Source organism: Cololabis saira, chromosome 17 (assembly GCF_033807715.1).
Source record: "Cololabis saira isolate AMF1-May2022 chromosome 17, fColSai1.1, whole genome shotgun sequence".
Lineage (NCBI taxonomy): Eukaryota > Metazoa > Chordata > Actinopteri > Beloniformes > Belonidae > Cololabis > Cololabis saira.
Window position 1 is genome coordinate 15,034,352 of NC_084603.1, and position 12,596 is coordinate 15,046,947.

The 12,596-nt window shown below is 39.7% G+C and overlaps 1 protein-coding gene across 2 annotated transcripts in view; it reads right to left on the reverse strand.

Moving 5' to 3' along the window:
• mocos (molybdenum cofactor sulfurase) overlaps window positions 1–12,596 on the reverse strand; it is a 17,740-nt gene continuing 5,144 nt past the window's right edge. The window contains exons 4-15 of one of the 2 annotated variants that reach the window (XM_061745734.1): window positions 11,918–12,559; window positions 11,748–11,824; window positions 11,398–11,597; window positions 11,168–11,284; window positions 9,297–9,677; window positions 7,735–7,897; window positions 7,539–7,626; window positions 7,023–7,147; window positions 985–1,081; window positions 711–852; window positions 512–616; window positions 5–394 (exon numbers count right to left, since the gene is read on the reverse strand). In XM_061745734.1, the coding sequence (XP_061601718.1) occupies window positions 290–394; window positions 512–616; window positions 711–852; window positions 985–1,081; window positions 7,023–7,147; window positions 7,539–7,626; window positions 7,735–7,897; window positions 9,297–9,677; window positions 11,168–11,284; window positions 11,398–11,597; window positions 11,748–11,824; window positions 11,918–12,559 (2,242 nt within the window). In that variant the 3' untranslated portion in view covers window positions 5–289. Of the gene's footprint in view, window positions 395–511; window positions 617–710; window positions 853–984; window positions 1,082–7,022; window positions 7,148–7,538; window positions 7,627–7,734; window positions 7,898–9,296; window positions 9,678–11,167; window positions 11,285–11,397; window positions 11,598–11,747; window positions 11,825–11,917; window positions 12,560–12,596 lie in introns of both variants that reach the window. The other variant, XM_061745735.1, reaches the window with a different exon arrangement.

A 12,596-nucleotide genomic window follows, 5' to 3' on the forward strand; every position in this document is an offset into this window, starting at 1 on the left:
TTGACTTTTTTCCCAACATTTCGACTTTTTTCTCGACATTTCGACTTTTTTCTCGAAATTGTACTTCAACATTAATCTCGACATTTCGACTTTTTTCTCGACAATTCGACTTTTTTCTCGAAGTGCATAATGAAAAAAAAATCTTCCTCCTCTCCAATATTATTTTTATTTTTCTCCTGCCTGGCCCTAATACTCTTCCGAAGATCTTCAGGCTGTGCAGAAGAAAAAGGGCCTTAAATGGGCTCTAGATGTTACCAAAACACATAAAGACGGATCACTGAAGACTGCTTCAATGATTTCGTGGCTCAGGTTGTATCTGAGAACCAACAGAGAGGACCCCGGCCACAGCGGAGCCCGGAGGAGTCTGGTGAGTCAGGTACACACCAAAAGTCACCTGAAATTCACAAAAAAAAACAGAGACATCGAATGCTTCTTTCATGCATGTTCACGTTTTTGTTTCAGGACACACACACAGCATGTGCATAAGGGGCAGTAACCGTTTCTGACCAACCTTTCCGGTGCGGTGGGCTGACAGGGACATGAGCGGCTCTTTTGTTTTGGCCCCAGTGTCCTGGTCAATTCCAATCATCTGGCATCTTCCACACTGACCTGCAACCTTTTGGTTTATCACACAGGGAGCACATTCATTTATGGGGAAAAAAAAAAATCTTTTAATGTATTTCATCGCTTATCTCAAAGTGTCAGCTCACCACGAATCGAGTGTTGCCAATAATCAAGTGTGACCAATTATCCTCCTCAAATGGTTCTACTCCAGCGATGACTAAATTGGCTCGGAAGCGCCTAATGACATTCTGTGCGACGAGGAGCTCATCGCCCTCACAGCCATCCTGCCTGAAAGGGTGAATGGGAAAATTGCACGTTATTTTGCCATGCTGCACAAATGAGCCACTGTAATGTAAATGTACGGACACCAACTCATCCCGGAGCAGTGCGTATTTTGGATATCGTCTCACGGGTTCAAACCTGCTGCTCATTAGATTCTGAATGAGCGCCACGCTGGCGCGGTTGATCATGAGATACTGAGCTTCATTCACCAGCGAGAGCGACGGAGAGGTGGCAGCTGTAAAAGAGAGATGTAATATTACTTCTGTGATTTGTTTGATTAGAGTAAAAAACATCCAGATTTATAGTTTCTGCAGATTGTCTCCTATGAAAATGGAAAAACAGAAATCCCGTTCCAATAAAAGGACCAGAAAGAAATGAGCCGAGCGAATTTGTCAATAATGATGAAAATGTGTAGTGGCAATTGAATACAAAGGAGCTAATTATGTGTAAGATCTATGATCATCTTCCATCAGTGTCTCCTTAAAATGTTCACAAATGATGAATCAAAAGAAATTTCACAATTCTCCAACAACTGGAGCGGAAAAAACAGCTACTAAATGGACCCTTGGTTAAATATCAGCATATACGACAAAATATGAATGATTGTAGACCCTGATATCTAGATAACAGAGTCCAATACAAACTGGCCCATCTAGTGAATGATCTAAATATAAGGAAATGCAATCAGGGCAGAATTTTCTTTGGACTCAGTGACCTTAATAAACTTAAGTAATGTTGTGAAGAAGAATGGCCTAAACTTCCTCCCCAATGACATGAGAATGATAAACTAATGTAGGTAACTCTGCTTCAAGTTATTTCTGCTGCAAGGTAATTCATCACAGGGGTACTTTAGTATTGCCCATATTGTTACTGTTGTTTTTTTATCCTGTTTGGCTTCATTGCTGTTGAATCATAAATATTGTAAGTTGTTTTCCATTTAAGGTGGCATTTACCTAATACTATGATCCACTAAGGTCAGATTAGTAGGAGCAGTACTGGAGTTGAGGGGAGATGAGGGGAGATGGCATCCCCCCTGAAATAAAAACGGTCCAAATCATCCCCCCTGTAAAACTGCCATCCCCCCTTTCCATCCCTTATGTCATTTCATCAATGAATGTGGTTTTACTGCTATTTCAACATTTAGAGTCATCACCAGAAAAATAACTTATTTGACAATTTTCACCTGTTTCAAGTAAATTTTTACTTGAAATAAGTAGGAAAATCTGCCAGTGGGACAAGATTTATCTTCTCATTACAAGCAAAAAAATCTTGTTCCACTGGCAGATTTTTCTAATTATTTCAAGTGAAAATCTACTTGAAACAGGTGAAAATTGTTGTTTTTTCCAGTGATGAGTCTTGTTTTAAGTGTAATAAGATTTTTTTTTACTAAAATGAGACATTTTAACTAGAAATAGGACAAATATTCTTATTTTGACTTTTTGCAGTGATCCATTTTACTTATCCTGTGAAGGACAGAGTCATATTGATAAGTTCAGAAAACAGTTTTTTAAGTGTTTTGATGTATTTGTTGTAAGCCCAGTGGATATTTAAAGCTTACAGAAGGCTGCATTTAACTGCTGCTATGTCATTCCTGCAGTATTTCTGCAGGTGTTTTGGTCACTGCTATTATTTGTAATATATTGTATTATTTGTAATAAGCACAAATTATCTGTCCCCATATGATACAATCCACCATCCCCCCTGATTATTTTTTACAACTTGAGTACTGGATGTCACCCAGCAGCCGGCTCATCACATGCAGCATCTCCAGCCCCAGCCCGGTGCAGACAGAGACACCAGGGAGGGTGGATTCACTTCCGGTGGGGAGAATCACTCAGCATGAGAAAAACGGTTGTAGAAAGGTGCTTAATGCCCCAGAGAGCCACATTAAACCTGAGGAAATATCTGGATGATGTCATCTGAAGTATCTCACGCTGAGTTTGAAGACAGATATTCCCCAGAAAGCCCGGATTATAAATGATAAAAGGTGCGGGTCTTAACCAGTCATCCAGCATGACATGAAATAGTGTATCCGCTTCAGTGCGGGAAATGAAGGATGGAAGAAATGTTATTTCTTTGTGTGTGTGTGTTTTATTGAGCTTGAACTATATCACGAGCTAACAACCTTGGTATGTTAGAGATAAGCAAAAGAGAAATAAAAAAAACAACAAACAATGCTGGTCAAAATCTGTGCAGCAAGTACAGAGACGTCCTTAAAGGGGGTTTCTAGTTTACTCACGATCATGAAATGCTGGATCCTACACTCCCCATAGCGCTTTATGCAGGTATAAAAGTTCATTTGTGCTTCTTTAATTCAATTTAATTTAATTTTGCCAAGGATGTTCACAAGTCCACGTTATGAAGCGCTGTAGTCTGTTACATGTCGCTCTTTTCGCTCCACACCTCATAAATCTGTCACGTACCACCAGTCGAATTAAATGAAAAATTGCTGTCAAAATGTGTAAAATATCATTATTGCAGGACAGTAATTTTTTTTCTTCAAATATGTCATAAGATACAAACCTTTAGATTTTTATTCAGATAATCAATAAGATGATTCTAATTCAAAGAGGACAAAATACAAAAGACTTCTGCTGCAGAACTGAGGAGAAGCCGTCAACTCGGCAGTGAAACTATTATGGTTACGTTTTCTTTGGTTGGTATTTAACCAGGGACAGAAACTCTCTTTTCCAAGAGTGCCCATGACCGAGACATGCTGCAGTAAAGAGCACAGGAGTTACAAACGCATATAATAACAACTATATGAACATAAAATATGTCCACAAGCATCACAAAACAACCATCAAAGACTGCCCTTATAAAGGCTTAAAATTACTATTCAATCCAGACCTTTAAAGGTTTCAAAGGTCATCGTAATCATGTCCGATGGTGATCAGCCATTACATCTACAGCCAGAAGGGGACGCATGTAGAATATTCAAATGATGTTTAAAATCATGTAATGAGATTACTTCCGGCCTCACTGTTGGTATGAAAAGATGTGTTTTTAGAGAGGAAATGATAACATTACACGCCGTACAGCAAGTTTAACAGGAACATGGTGGTGGTATCATGGTTTGTGGTTATTCTTTTGACGGAAACAATGTGTTTTTGGGCCGAGATGCAGCTGGAGCATCTGGAGACGGAGGGAAAACATGCAAACTCCACCAAAAAATACAAGATTTGATCCAGGAACCTTCTACTTGTTGGGTGAGCGTGCTAACACAGCAAATGGTAAAAGTCATGAAATCTTTCCACTGACACAAGAGAGAGATGGGCATGCGCCAAGAACACTGATCTTTAGGGCTGAAATGATTCCTCGAGTAACTTGATAACAAAAAATGATCGAGGAATTTCCTCTGCCTCGAAACCTTGTTTAAATAAAAAATAAATGTAAACTTCACGTTTCGCACAGGTTCTTTTTAACGTGACACAACGTGCTAACACGCATGTGTCCCTTATAAAGTGGAAGAAGACGGCGTCATGCTTTTCGTAACGTGTGTGAACAGTTTGGCTGCACAGCGACAGCCCGGGACTGACAACAGTGACCAATGAGAAAACACAGCAAAGCGAAAGTAATAAGAGGAACAGAAAGAAGATGTCGAAAGTGTGGGATTATTTCAAATTAAAAATGAAGGTCCTGGTCCACATGATGGACTCTTGTTCCGAGTCCCGGTTCACAGCAAAGCATTGCTGTTTAAACGTGTTGGTTCTGAATATGAAGTTGCACAATTTAAAAGCAGTGTTTAATAATATTTTTTATTTTTGATACTTAGAAAAAATACGTTTTTTTTTTTCATGTTTCAGGAAATGTTAAGTTTGAAATAATTGTATTTATTTTTATTGGAAAATTTAACAAACAGTTTACTAGTTTGCATAATATGTAAATAAATGTCAATTATTCTCATAAAATAAACAAATTAGTTATTTTTAAAGTAATCTGTCTTGTTTTTTTATTGTATATTTATAATTGGGCTATAATAAAGCAAAAGTAAGTTTTATCCGATTACTCGATTAATCAATGGAATATTTCATAGAATAATCGATCACCAAAATATTCTATAGCTGCTGCCCTACTGATCTTAATGTTTTATTACAGTCCTAACTTTAATCCAGTAGAATAACATGAATTTAGCAGTGTCAAAACCCATCAGCGTCTCAGAGAGGATATTTTCCTGAGCAGAGGGACGGGCTGCTGCTGCTGCACCACGGCCGGAGAAGTCTCATAAACTTTGGAAGAAGTCATTTTTAATTTTTTGTGTTTTTTTTCTAATAGTGGCTTCTGTATATATGCTGTCAGCAGAGCCGGATTAAATAAATGGACTACACTAGGCAGACTGTGATTTTTGGGCCCCCCTCCATCGATGTTATTTATGAATTGAAATCTTAAACTTACCAAAGTTACTAATAAAAGTTAATTCACATTTTACATAGCATAGTCATAGTTAAGTTGGTTCTTTGTATTCCAAAATAAGTCACGTGTTGTATATTAAACAGTCTATCAGACTATTTATTGATTTTTATTATTTATACGTTACACCGCTCTATTAACTGCTATTAAATTATCCTTATCTTATCGATTGTGAGTATCATTGTTAAGGGGGGGGCATTTTGGGGTTTTTTGGGGTCGGATCGGGTGTCTATATGCGCAATTTCAACTCTCCAATTAGCAAAATACTGGATACCTTCCCCTGCCTCATCATCATCTCTGGCCTCGACGCGGGGCCCCACGGCTGCTTGAGACCCGGTCGGATCTGTGATTTTTGTAACAAATTTATCAAACGAGCCTTTCAGAGAGGCATTAAACTCTTCCATTTTCTTTAGTTCTTTTCTTTTTTTCAGATTTCCTGAATCTGTCTCGTTCTCTCGACATTGTGTGACAGTTTCTTCCACACGCGCATCATTGCACATATATTTATTGATATGCACAGACTAGTACACATTTAGGTCTGTAATGGAACGTGACTGTGGATATTTATAAGGGAAAAAAAAAAAAAAAAATTTGAAAAAAAATAAAAAAATAAAAAAATGGCCCATAGCGCGAGGCCCCGTGCGGTCGCATGGTTCGCACACCCCTTGCGGCGGCCCTGTGCGTATGTATGCGTATATATATATATATGTATGTATACTAAATAGTGATAATGCACATATATATGCCTTAGGTTTTTACCGGCATGGTATCGACCATTAATATGTGTGCAGACAAAAAAAAAAAAAAAAAAAAAACACATGCCTAGTTTGCCTTTGCGTTAATCCGGCTCTGGCTGTCAGGCCTTTTTCTAGTCATGGTTTCTATCAGAGGTGTCAAAAGTATTCACATTCATTACTCAGGTAGAAGTATAGATACTAAAGTTTAAAAATATTCCTGTAGAAGTTGAAGTATCAACTCAAGTTTTTTACTCAAGTAAAAGTATAAAAGTACTGGTTTCAAAACAACTTAAAGTATAAAAGTAAAAGTAATGTAAGGGGGAAAAAAGCCATTAAGGACAAAAGCCATTGAAAATGAATGCATCTTAGTATAATGCAAATATATTAAAGAACCATATATGTGTACTATTGAGCATTAACATGTGTTTCAGAGAGCAGGAGATATGATGACTAGTTGCCTATAAGTATTGTAATGGTGCAAAAAGTCAAACTTCAGAGGCATGTTATCATTTATCCTAACCTTTATTGGAATGTACATCCAAGTTTAGTTGCAGGAATCTGAGGGAACGGATGTAAGAACAAAACTGGACAAGAACATCTGAAACAACCACAACCAAATTCACTCTATCCGGATGGAGCAATTTAACTGGATAGTTTTTATTTAAAGGCCAAAATGAAATAGAGTAACGAGGCTGTTTTTAAAATGTAAGGAGTAAAAAGTACAGATAATTGTGTGAAAATGTAAGGAGTAAAAGTAAAAAGTCGTCTAAAAAATAATTACTCCAGTGAAGTATAGATAACCAAAATTTCTACTTAAGTAAGGTAACAAAGTATTTGTACTTCGTTACTTGACACCTCTGGTTTCTATTCACACCTACGACAATAAAATGTTGATAGCAATTAATATTAAATTTAAATTCCAAGGGACTCCGTCACAACCAACAGTTGGGTTGACTTGGTCCATTCTCAGATAATTCAGTGCAAATAAGGACAGACGAGGCAAATGATCTGACGTGACGGTGTGGATACCTTCATCTGACCGCTTCTTCTTCACTCGGGTGAAGTCGGGACTTTGTCTTATCAGGCGGCACGGCTGCCCGAGGAAGTCTGAGAGCCACGACGCAGCTTCGTCCCCGCAGTCGACAGTCTCCACCCTGGGGGGGGAGGGATCATATTCAGAGGGCCCCCGAGGACATCTATAGATATTCAAGGACTCATGGTATTTGTTATAAAATCTAATCTAGAAATCACTAAATGAACAACTATTCTTTATTAAACTTGTGACAATCACACGAGGGGATCTATCAGGGATGACTGATATCTCTCACCCGTTGTTTTGTCCATAAAAAGTAGCAGGAAACAGGACTTTCACAAGAGGCTGAGAGAGGGAGGTGTTGTAATGTAATCCACAAAGAAATTACAAAAAGGAGTATACAGAACATGTGTGGCGAGAGTTAGCAGAGATACAAGAGAAATATAAAGAACAAAGGATTTGTTTTGCTCTATTTCTTGCGTCTCCTGCTTTCAGAGGTCGTGCTGGCTTACCTGTCCCCGCAAACTCTGCTGTGGCACACGGGGGAGCGCGACTGCAATCGAATGTCATTCTCCAAAGGTACTGAAATGGTATGCATGCCTGGGGGGGGGGGGTTGGAAGGAAAAAAATAAACTCTAACAACTGATTGAGACTCCGCCTGTAACACAGGGCACATATTTTCAGTGAGCTGTCTGCAGAGTAGCCCACCTGACGCCTGGAGGAACAATTTGTTTGAGGGAAGCTGGACTTGCGGGCAAATGAGGCATAAACGTGTTTCTCTCTTCTGACTCAGGCACACGCCGTTTCCATTAACCACCATCCAGCCTCGGTCGTACATGAGGCCCAGCGGTCCCACCGGCCAGTCGTGGACCTGCAGAGCCGAGTGGAAACATGCAGAGTGAAAGGAAGCAAACAAACAAAAACAAAGAAGGGATGGACAGAAAAATGTGGGACGTAGGGCTGGGCGATATATCAAGATTTTAATATATATCGATATATTTTCAAACGCGATATGGTACTAGACAATATCGTTTATATCGATTAAAAAAAATATATATTATTTTTTGTTTAATGATTTTGATATAGTTTATTTTGTGACAAATTGACTTGAATGTTTTATTTGAGATTTGCACAAATGTTTTGTTATTTGCACAACTGTCAACCTCAGTGGAAAAGTCTGCCTGTTACTGTCTACATTGTATTAATTGCACAGTGTATTTTAATTTAATTGTTATGCAGGAAAGGGATATTTGTTTTATTTTATTCAAGAAGCATTTTTATTCTATATATGCAAGCAGTCAAGGGAGTAGGTTTGGTCTCAACATTGGTAGGGACGATATAACAGCATAACCTGCATGTACACTTTTTGCTGGGGACGGGACATTAATAAGACCAAACAGATTGGGTGAACGGGGGTCAGGGCTACATTTGTCACGAATATGAACCTAATTAATTGATAGGCTAAATGATCAATGCAAAATAAATCTGTATCGACTTATACTAACTTTCATGTGTATTGGTTCACCTGATACACGGTTCCATTCAAACCTTTGTTTTCAAAAACTACTAAAGAAACATTTTGAAAACTTCCAGAATATTCCAGGATGCAATTTAAATTGCAATATTTGAACATAACTTAAATTATATTAACATACACAATAAATACAAACTTATTAATAATCTCTTAACTACTACTTAACCTATATATGGAACTACATGTTAGCCTACATTGTCCTTCACCACAAGAGTAATACATTGCTTTAAAATAATTAACTTAATAACTGTAGGGTCAATTTTATCCTTACAACATTTGGGAAGACAATCTAAATTACCTATATATCTGAACTCTTTATATAATTCAAATAAGTTTCAAATAAGGTTGCTTAAAAGTTGGTGGGGACAATTTGAGCCTCCTGAAAAGTTGGTAGTGTTATGTCCCTACCGTCCCTATGCAAACCTACGCCCTTGCAAGCAGTTTATTTTTATTTCATTTGTTTTATACATTTTGATATTGTGCAGACCTCTGTTAATAAAGGTACCTGTGTGACATTTGGCACGAGTGTTTGTATTAAAACTGACTGTTTTTTTAAGGGTTTGCCTCAGAAAAAATGAAGCTAACAGAGATGCTATGCTATAATGCTTTGGGGGAAACCCCAATTATGGCACAGAAAAAATATCGATATATATATCGAGTATCGCCATTTAGCTAGAAAATATCGAGATATGACTTTTGGTCCATATCGCCCAGCCCTAGTGGGACGTGCTCGAACCTCAAAGGCGGCACAAGATTTGATGGGGTATATGTAGATGTTGGTCAGAGCGTAAGCCTCCGCGTTTCCGTCTGAGTCTCGGGGTCCAGATGTTGGCGGTGATTCATGCGTAACTTTCTCTTCAATGGTTTTGTGTATTTCTCCGTTGACGATGTCACTTGAAGGTCGTGTGTTGGATCCCTCTGACGCTGCTTCTGCTGTTCTCAGCTTCTGCAGCTTCACGTGGTCCACCGTGGCCGGCTTCTCCACAAAGCACTCCACGACAAAGTTCAGGAACTTCTGGCAGTCTTCAAACGTCGACATGTAACCGAAGGACACTCGCACAGATCCGGTGGGCTGGCCGTCCACCAAGTCCACGCTGTCTCCACAGACGTGGCCGGCCTGGAAGAGAAAAAAGAAAGCCTTTCATTTCTACCTGAACGCATCCTTATCAGCTTTAAACACTTTATTCCTGTTCCCTCATCACTAGGAATGGGCGATATTTTACAATTCACGATATACCATCAAAGAAATTCCCCACGGAAAGAATTTGTCATCTCGCTGTAAAAACGATGAATTCCCGTTGATGACGTTTTTGTGTAAAGCCGGATTTACAACGTACGTGTGAGTGAAAGAAGGAAGGAAGGAAGGAAGGAAGGAAGGAAGGAAGGAAGGAAGGAAGGAAGGAAGGAAGGAAGGAAGGAAGGAAGGAAGGAAGGAAGGAAGGAAGGAAGGAGGGAAGGAAGGAAGGAGATGAGCCAGAAAAGAAAGAAAGAAAGATATGAGCCTGAAAGAAAGAAAGAAAGAAAGAAAGAAAGAAAGAAAGAAAGAAAGAAAGAAAGAAAGAAAGAAAGAAAGAAAGAAAGAAAGAAAGAAAGAAAGAAAGAAAGAAAGAAAGAAAGAAAGAAAGAAAGAAAGAAAGAAATGAGCCTGAAAGAAAGAAAGAAAAAAGGATAGAGTCATTCCAGTTTTGCAGTACAGGTGTAACTAATTTAATTGGTTTTTATTAATTCAGTTTAATTGGTGTAGTTTAGTAGTATTTAGTATCTTTTAGAGCAGTGTTTTGGGGGATCCAAAGACTAAATGTGGTGATAGATTTATAGTTAAAAAGGTGGAGTTGAATTGTTTTTTTTTTTTATCGTCATTTTTATCGTTATCGAGATAAATGCCAGAAATTATCGTGATAAATGTTTTAGTCCATCCCTAGTGTGAAGCTGTTTTATGGTTCCGCGTTAAATCGACGCAGAGCCTACGGTGCGCGTCCCGTGTCCCCTACGCCGTAGGCTCTGCGTCGATTTAACGCAGAACCATAAATCAGCCTTAACAAACATGGCGGAAGGCAGATCTGAGAGCGAGGAGCTCGTTTTTTAAACGAGGCTCCAGCTCCGTTATCTGGAACTGGCTTGCATTTAAAAAGAGTGATGAGGAGCAAACATCATCTATTATATGCAGAGTCTGCAAAAAAACAGTGAGTGCAAAGGATGGCTTTTATTTATTTGTCCTGTTTCTTTATTTATCAGGTTGTATCTTTTTTCTACTTTGTGATTTTATAAGCTAAGAAAACTTGAAGGACAATGGTACTTTTGCTGTTTGCACTGTTATCCCACTGTTTAAGCCGATAGTTTGAATAAATGTTGAATCTGTTCTTACATTTCAAACTTGTTTCATTTGAGTCATTACAGTTTTGCAATACAGGTGTACTAATTTAATGGGTGTAGTTTAGTAGCATTTAGTATTCTTTTAGAGCAGTGTTTCGGGGGCTCCAAAGTGAAAAAGGTGGAGTTCAATTGGTATTTTTTCTATCGTCATTTTTATCGTTATCGGGATATGTGCCAGAAATTATTGTGATAAATGTTTTAGTCCAATACCACCCATCCCTACTCATCACCCACTTGGTAGTTTCTCCTCATCTGCTGGCTGGTCAGTCCCAGGAAGGCCTGACAGGCCCCGGTGTTGCAAAAGCAACCCGTGCGCAGATGAATATTGTACAAGCTGGCCATTCTGTCCACCTGAGAACAGAGCAGGATTTGCTGTAATATGTACCAGAACTCCCCATGACTTCCCACACCAACATTAACTAAACTGTTATGACACTGAAATTAGCCCCATTTATTATATGAACCTGTGAATATCCAATTATCTGTCCGTTAGGATCCAGGAGATTGAAGTTCAGGATCGATCCCTGAGTGATTGGACTATCAAAGTGGCCTTCGGTGTATATCTGAGCCACCGGTCTCCTGTTGCCATGGCAAAGACTTGAGAGCAGCATAAAAGTGTAGCGTGCCAAGCCAAACGTGTGCTGTTGGATATTGTACATGCCTCCTGCAAGTTAAAAGGGATAAAGATGGTAATGCTTTTGCTGTTACCCTGGAGCAGGTTATCATTAGGAGCAACCCGCATATGCATTATGATTTTGCTATTAAAAGAAGGATTTAATCCTCCTCTATCAATCATCATGCTCTGTCACAGTACCTGTGATCCTGTAAAGAGATTCAAACCCATGATTTAAAGCAATGATGTCCAAGAAAGATACAGTGCCGTCTTCAAATCTTTGTCATGTAAAAAAAAAAAAAAGAAAGTGGTATTTCAGAATGAAGAGGCAGAAAATATGCAGGGTTTACTATGCTTGTGTAAAACTTTACCTGTCACAAATATTCTCCGCCTGCACGAAATAATCTTCTCCAGAAAGGTAAGCCGCTGCTGTGCCTCCTCCAAAATAAGTCTTTTTTAGTATGCCTGCTGTGTCGTTGCGGACGAGGAGAGCCCCCAGACCTGTGGGAAAGCCGAACATCTTGTAGAAAGAGAGGGGGATGAAGTCGGCGGGGCAGTCCTGCAGGTTTAGAGGGGAACAACTGACGTGTGCGGCTGCGTCGAGCAGCACGAACCAGCGGCCTCGGTGGTCGCACGCTGGGTAGAGGCGTCGCGCCTGGATGCCTCTCACGTGGCCGAGGGGATACTTCCTCCCGGAGAAGTTGCTCTGCGCCGGGTAGCAGAAGAGGTGTGGCGTCTGGCAAACACCTTCACCTTCAGCCTCATCCTTTGCCCGGCTTTCCCATTCCTTTGGGGAGACGGGAAGGGCAAGTCCACCCCGCGCCGACGCCACGCCTCTCATACCGACCACGGACGTGTGGTTATCCGTGAGGTAGGAGAAGTAACTTCTCCCTTCACCCTCGGCTCCAGGGCTCCAGGGAAAGCTCTCGGCCACCAGTCGGAGAGCAGCTGTGCAACCAGAAGTGAAAATCACAGAGTACTCCTCAGGGGTGGTGTTAAAATGCTGCAATACCCTGTAAGAAAATGTTTTTGTTTTGACTCATTTATTCC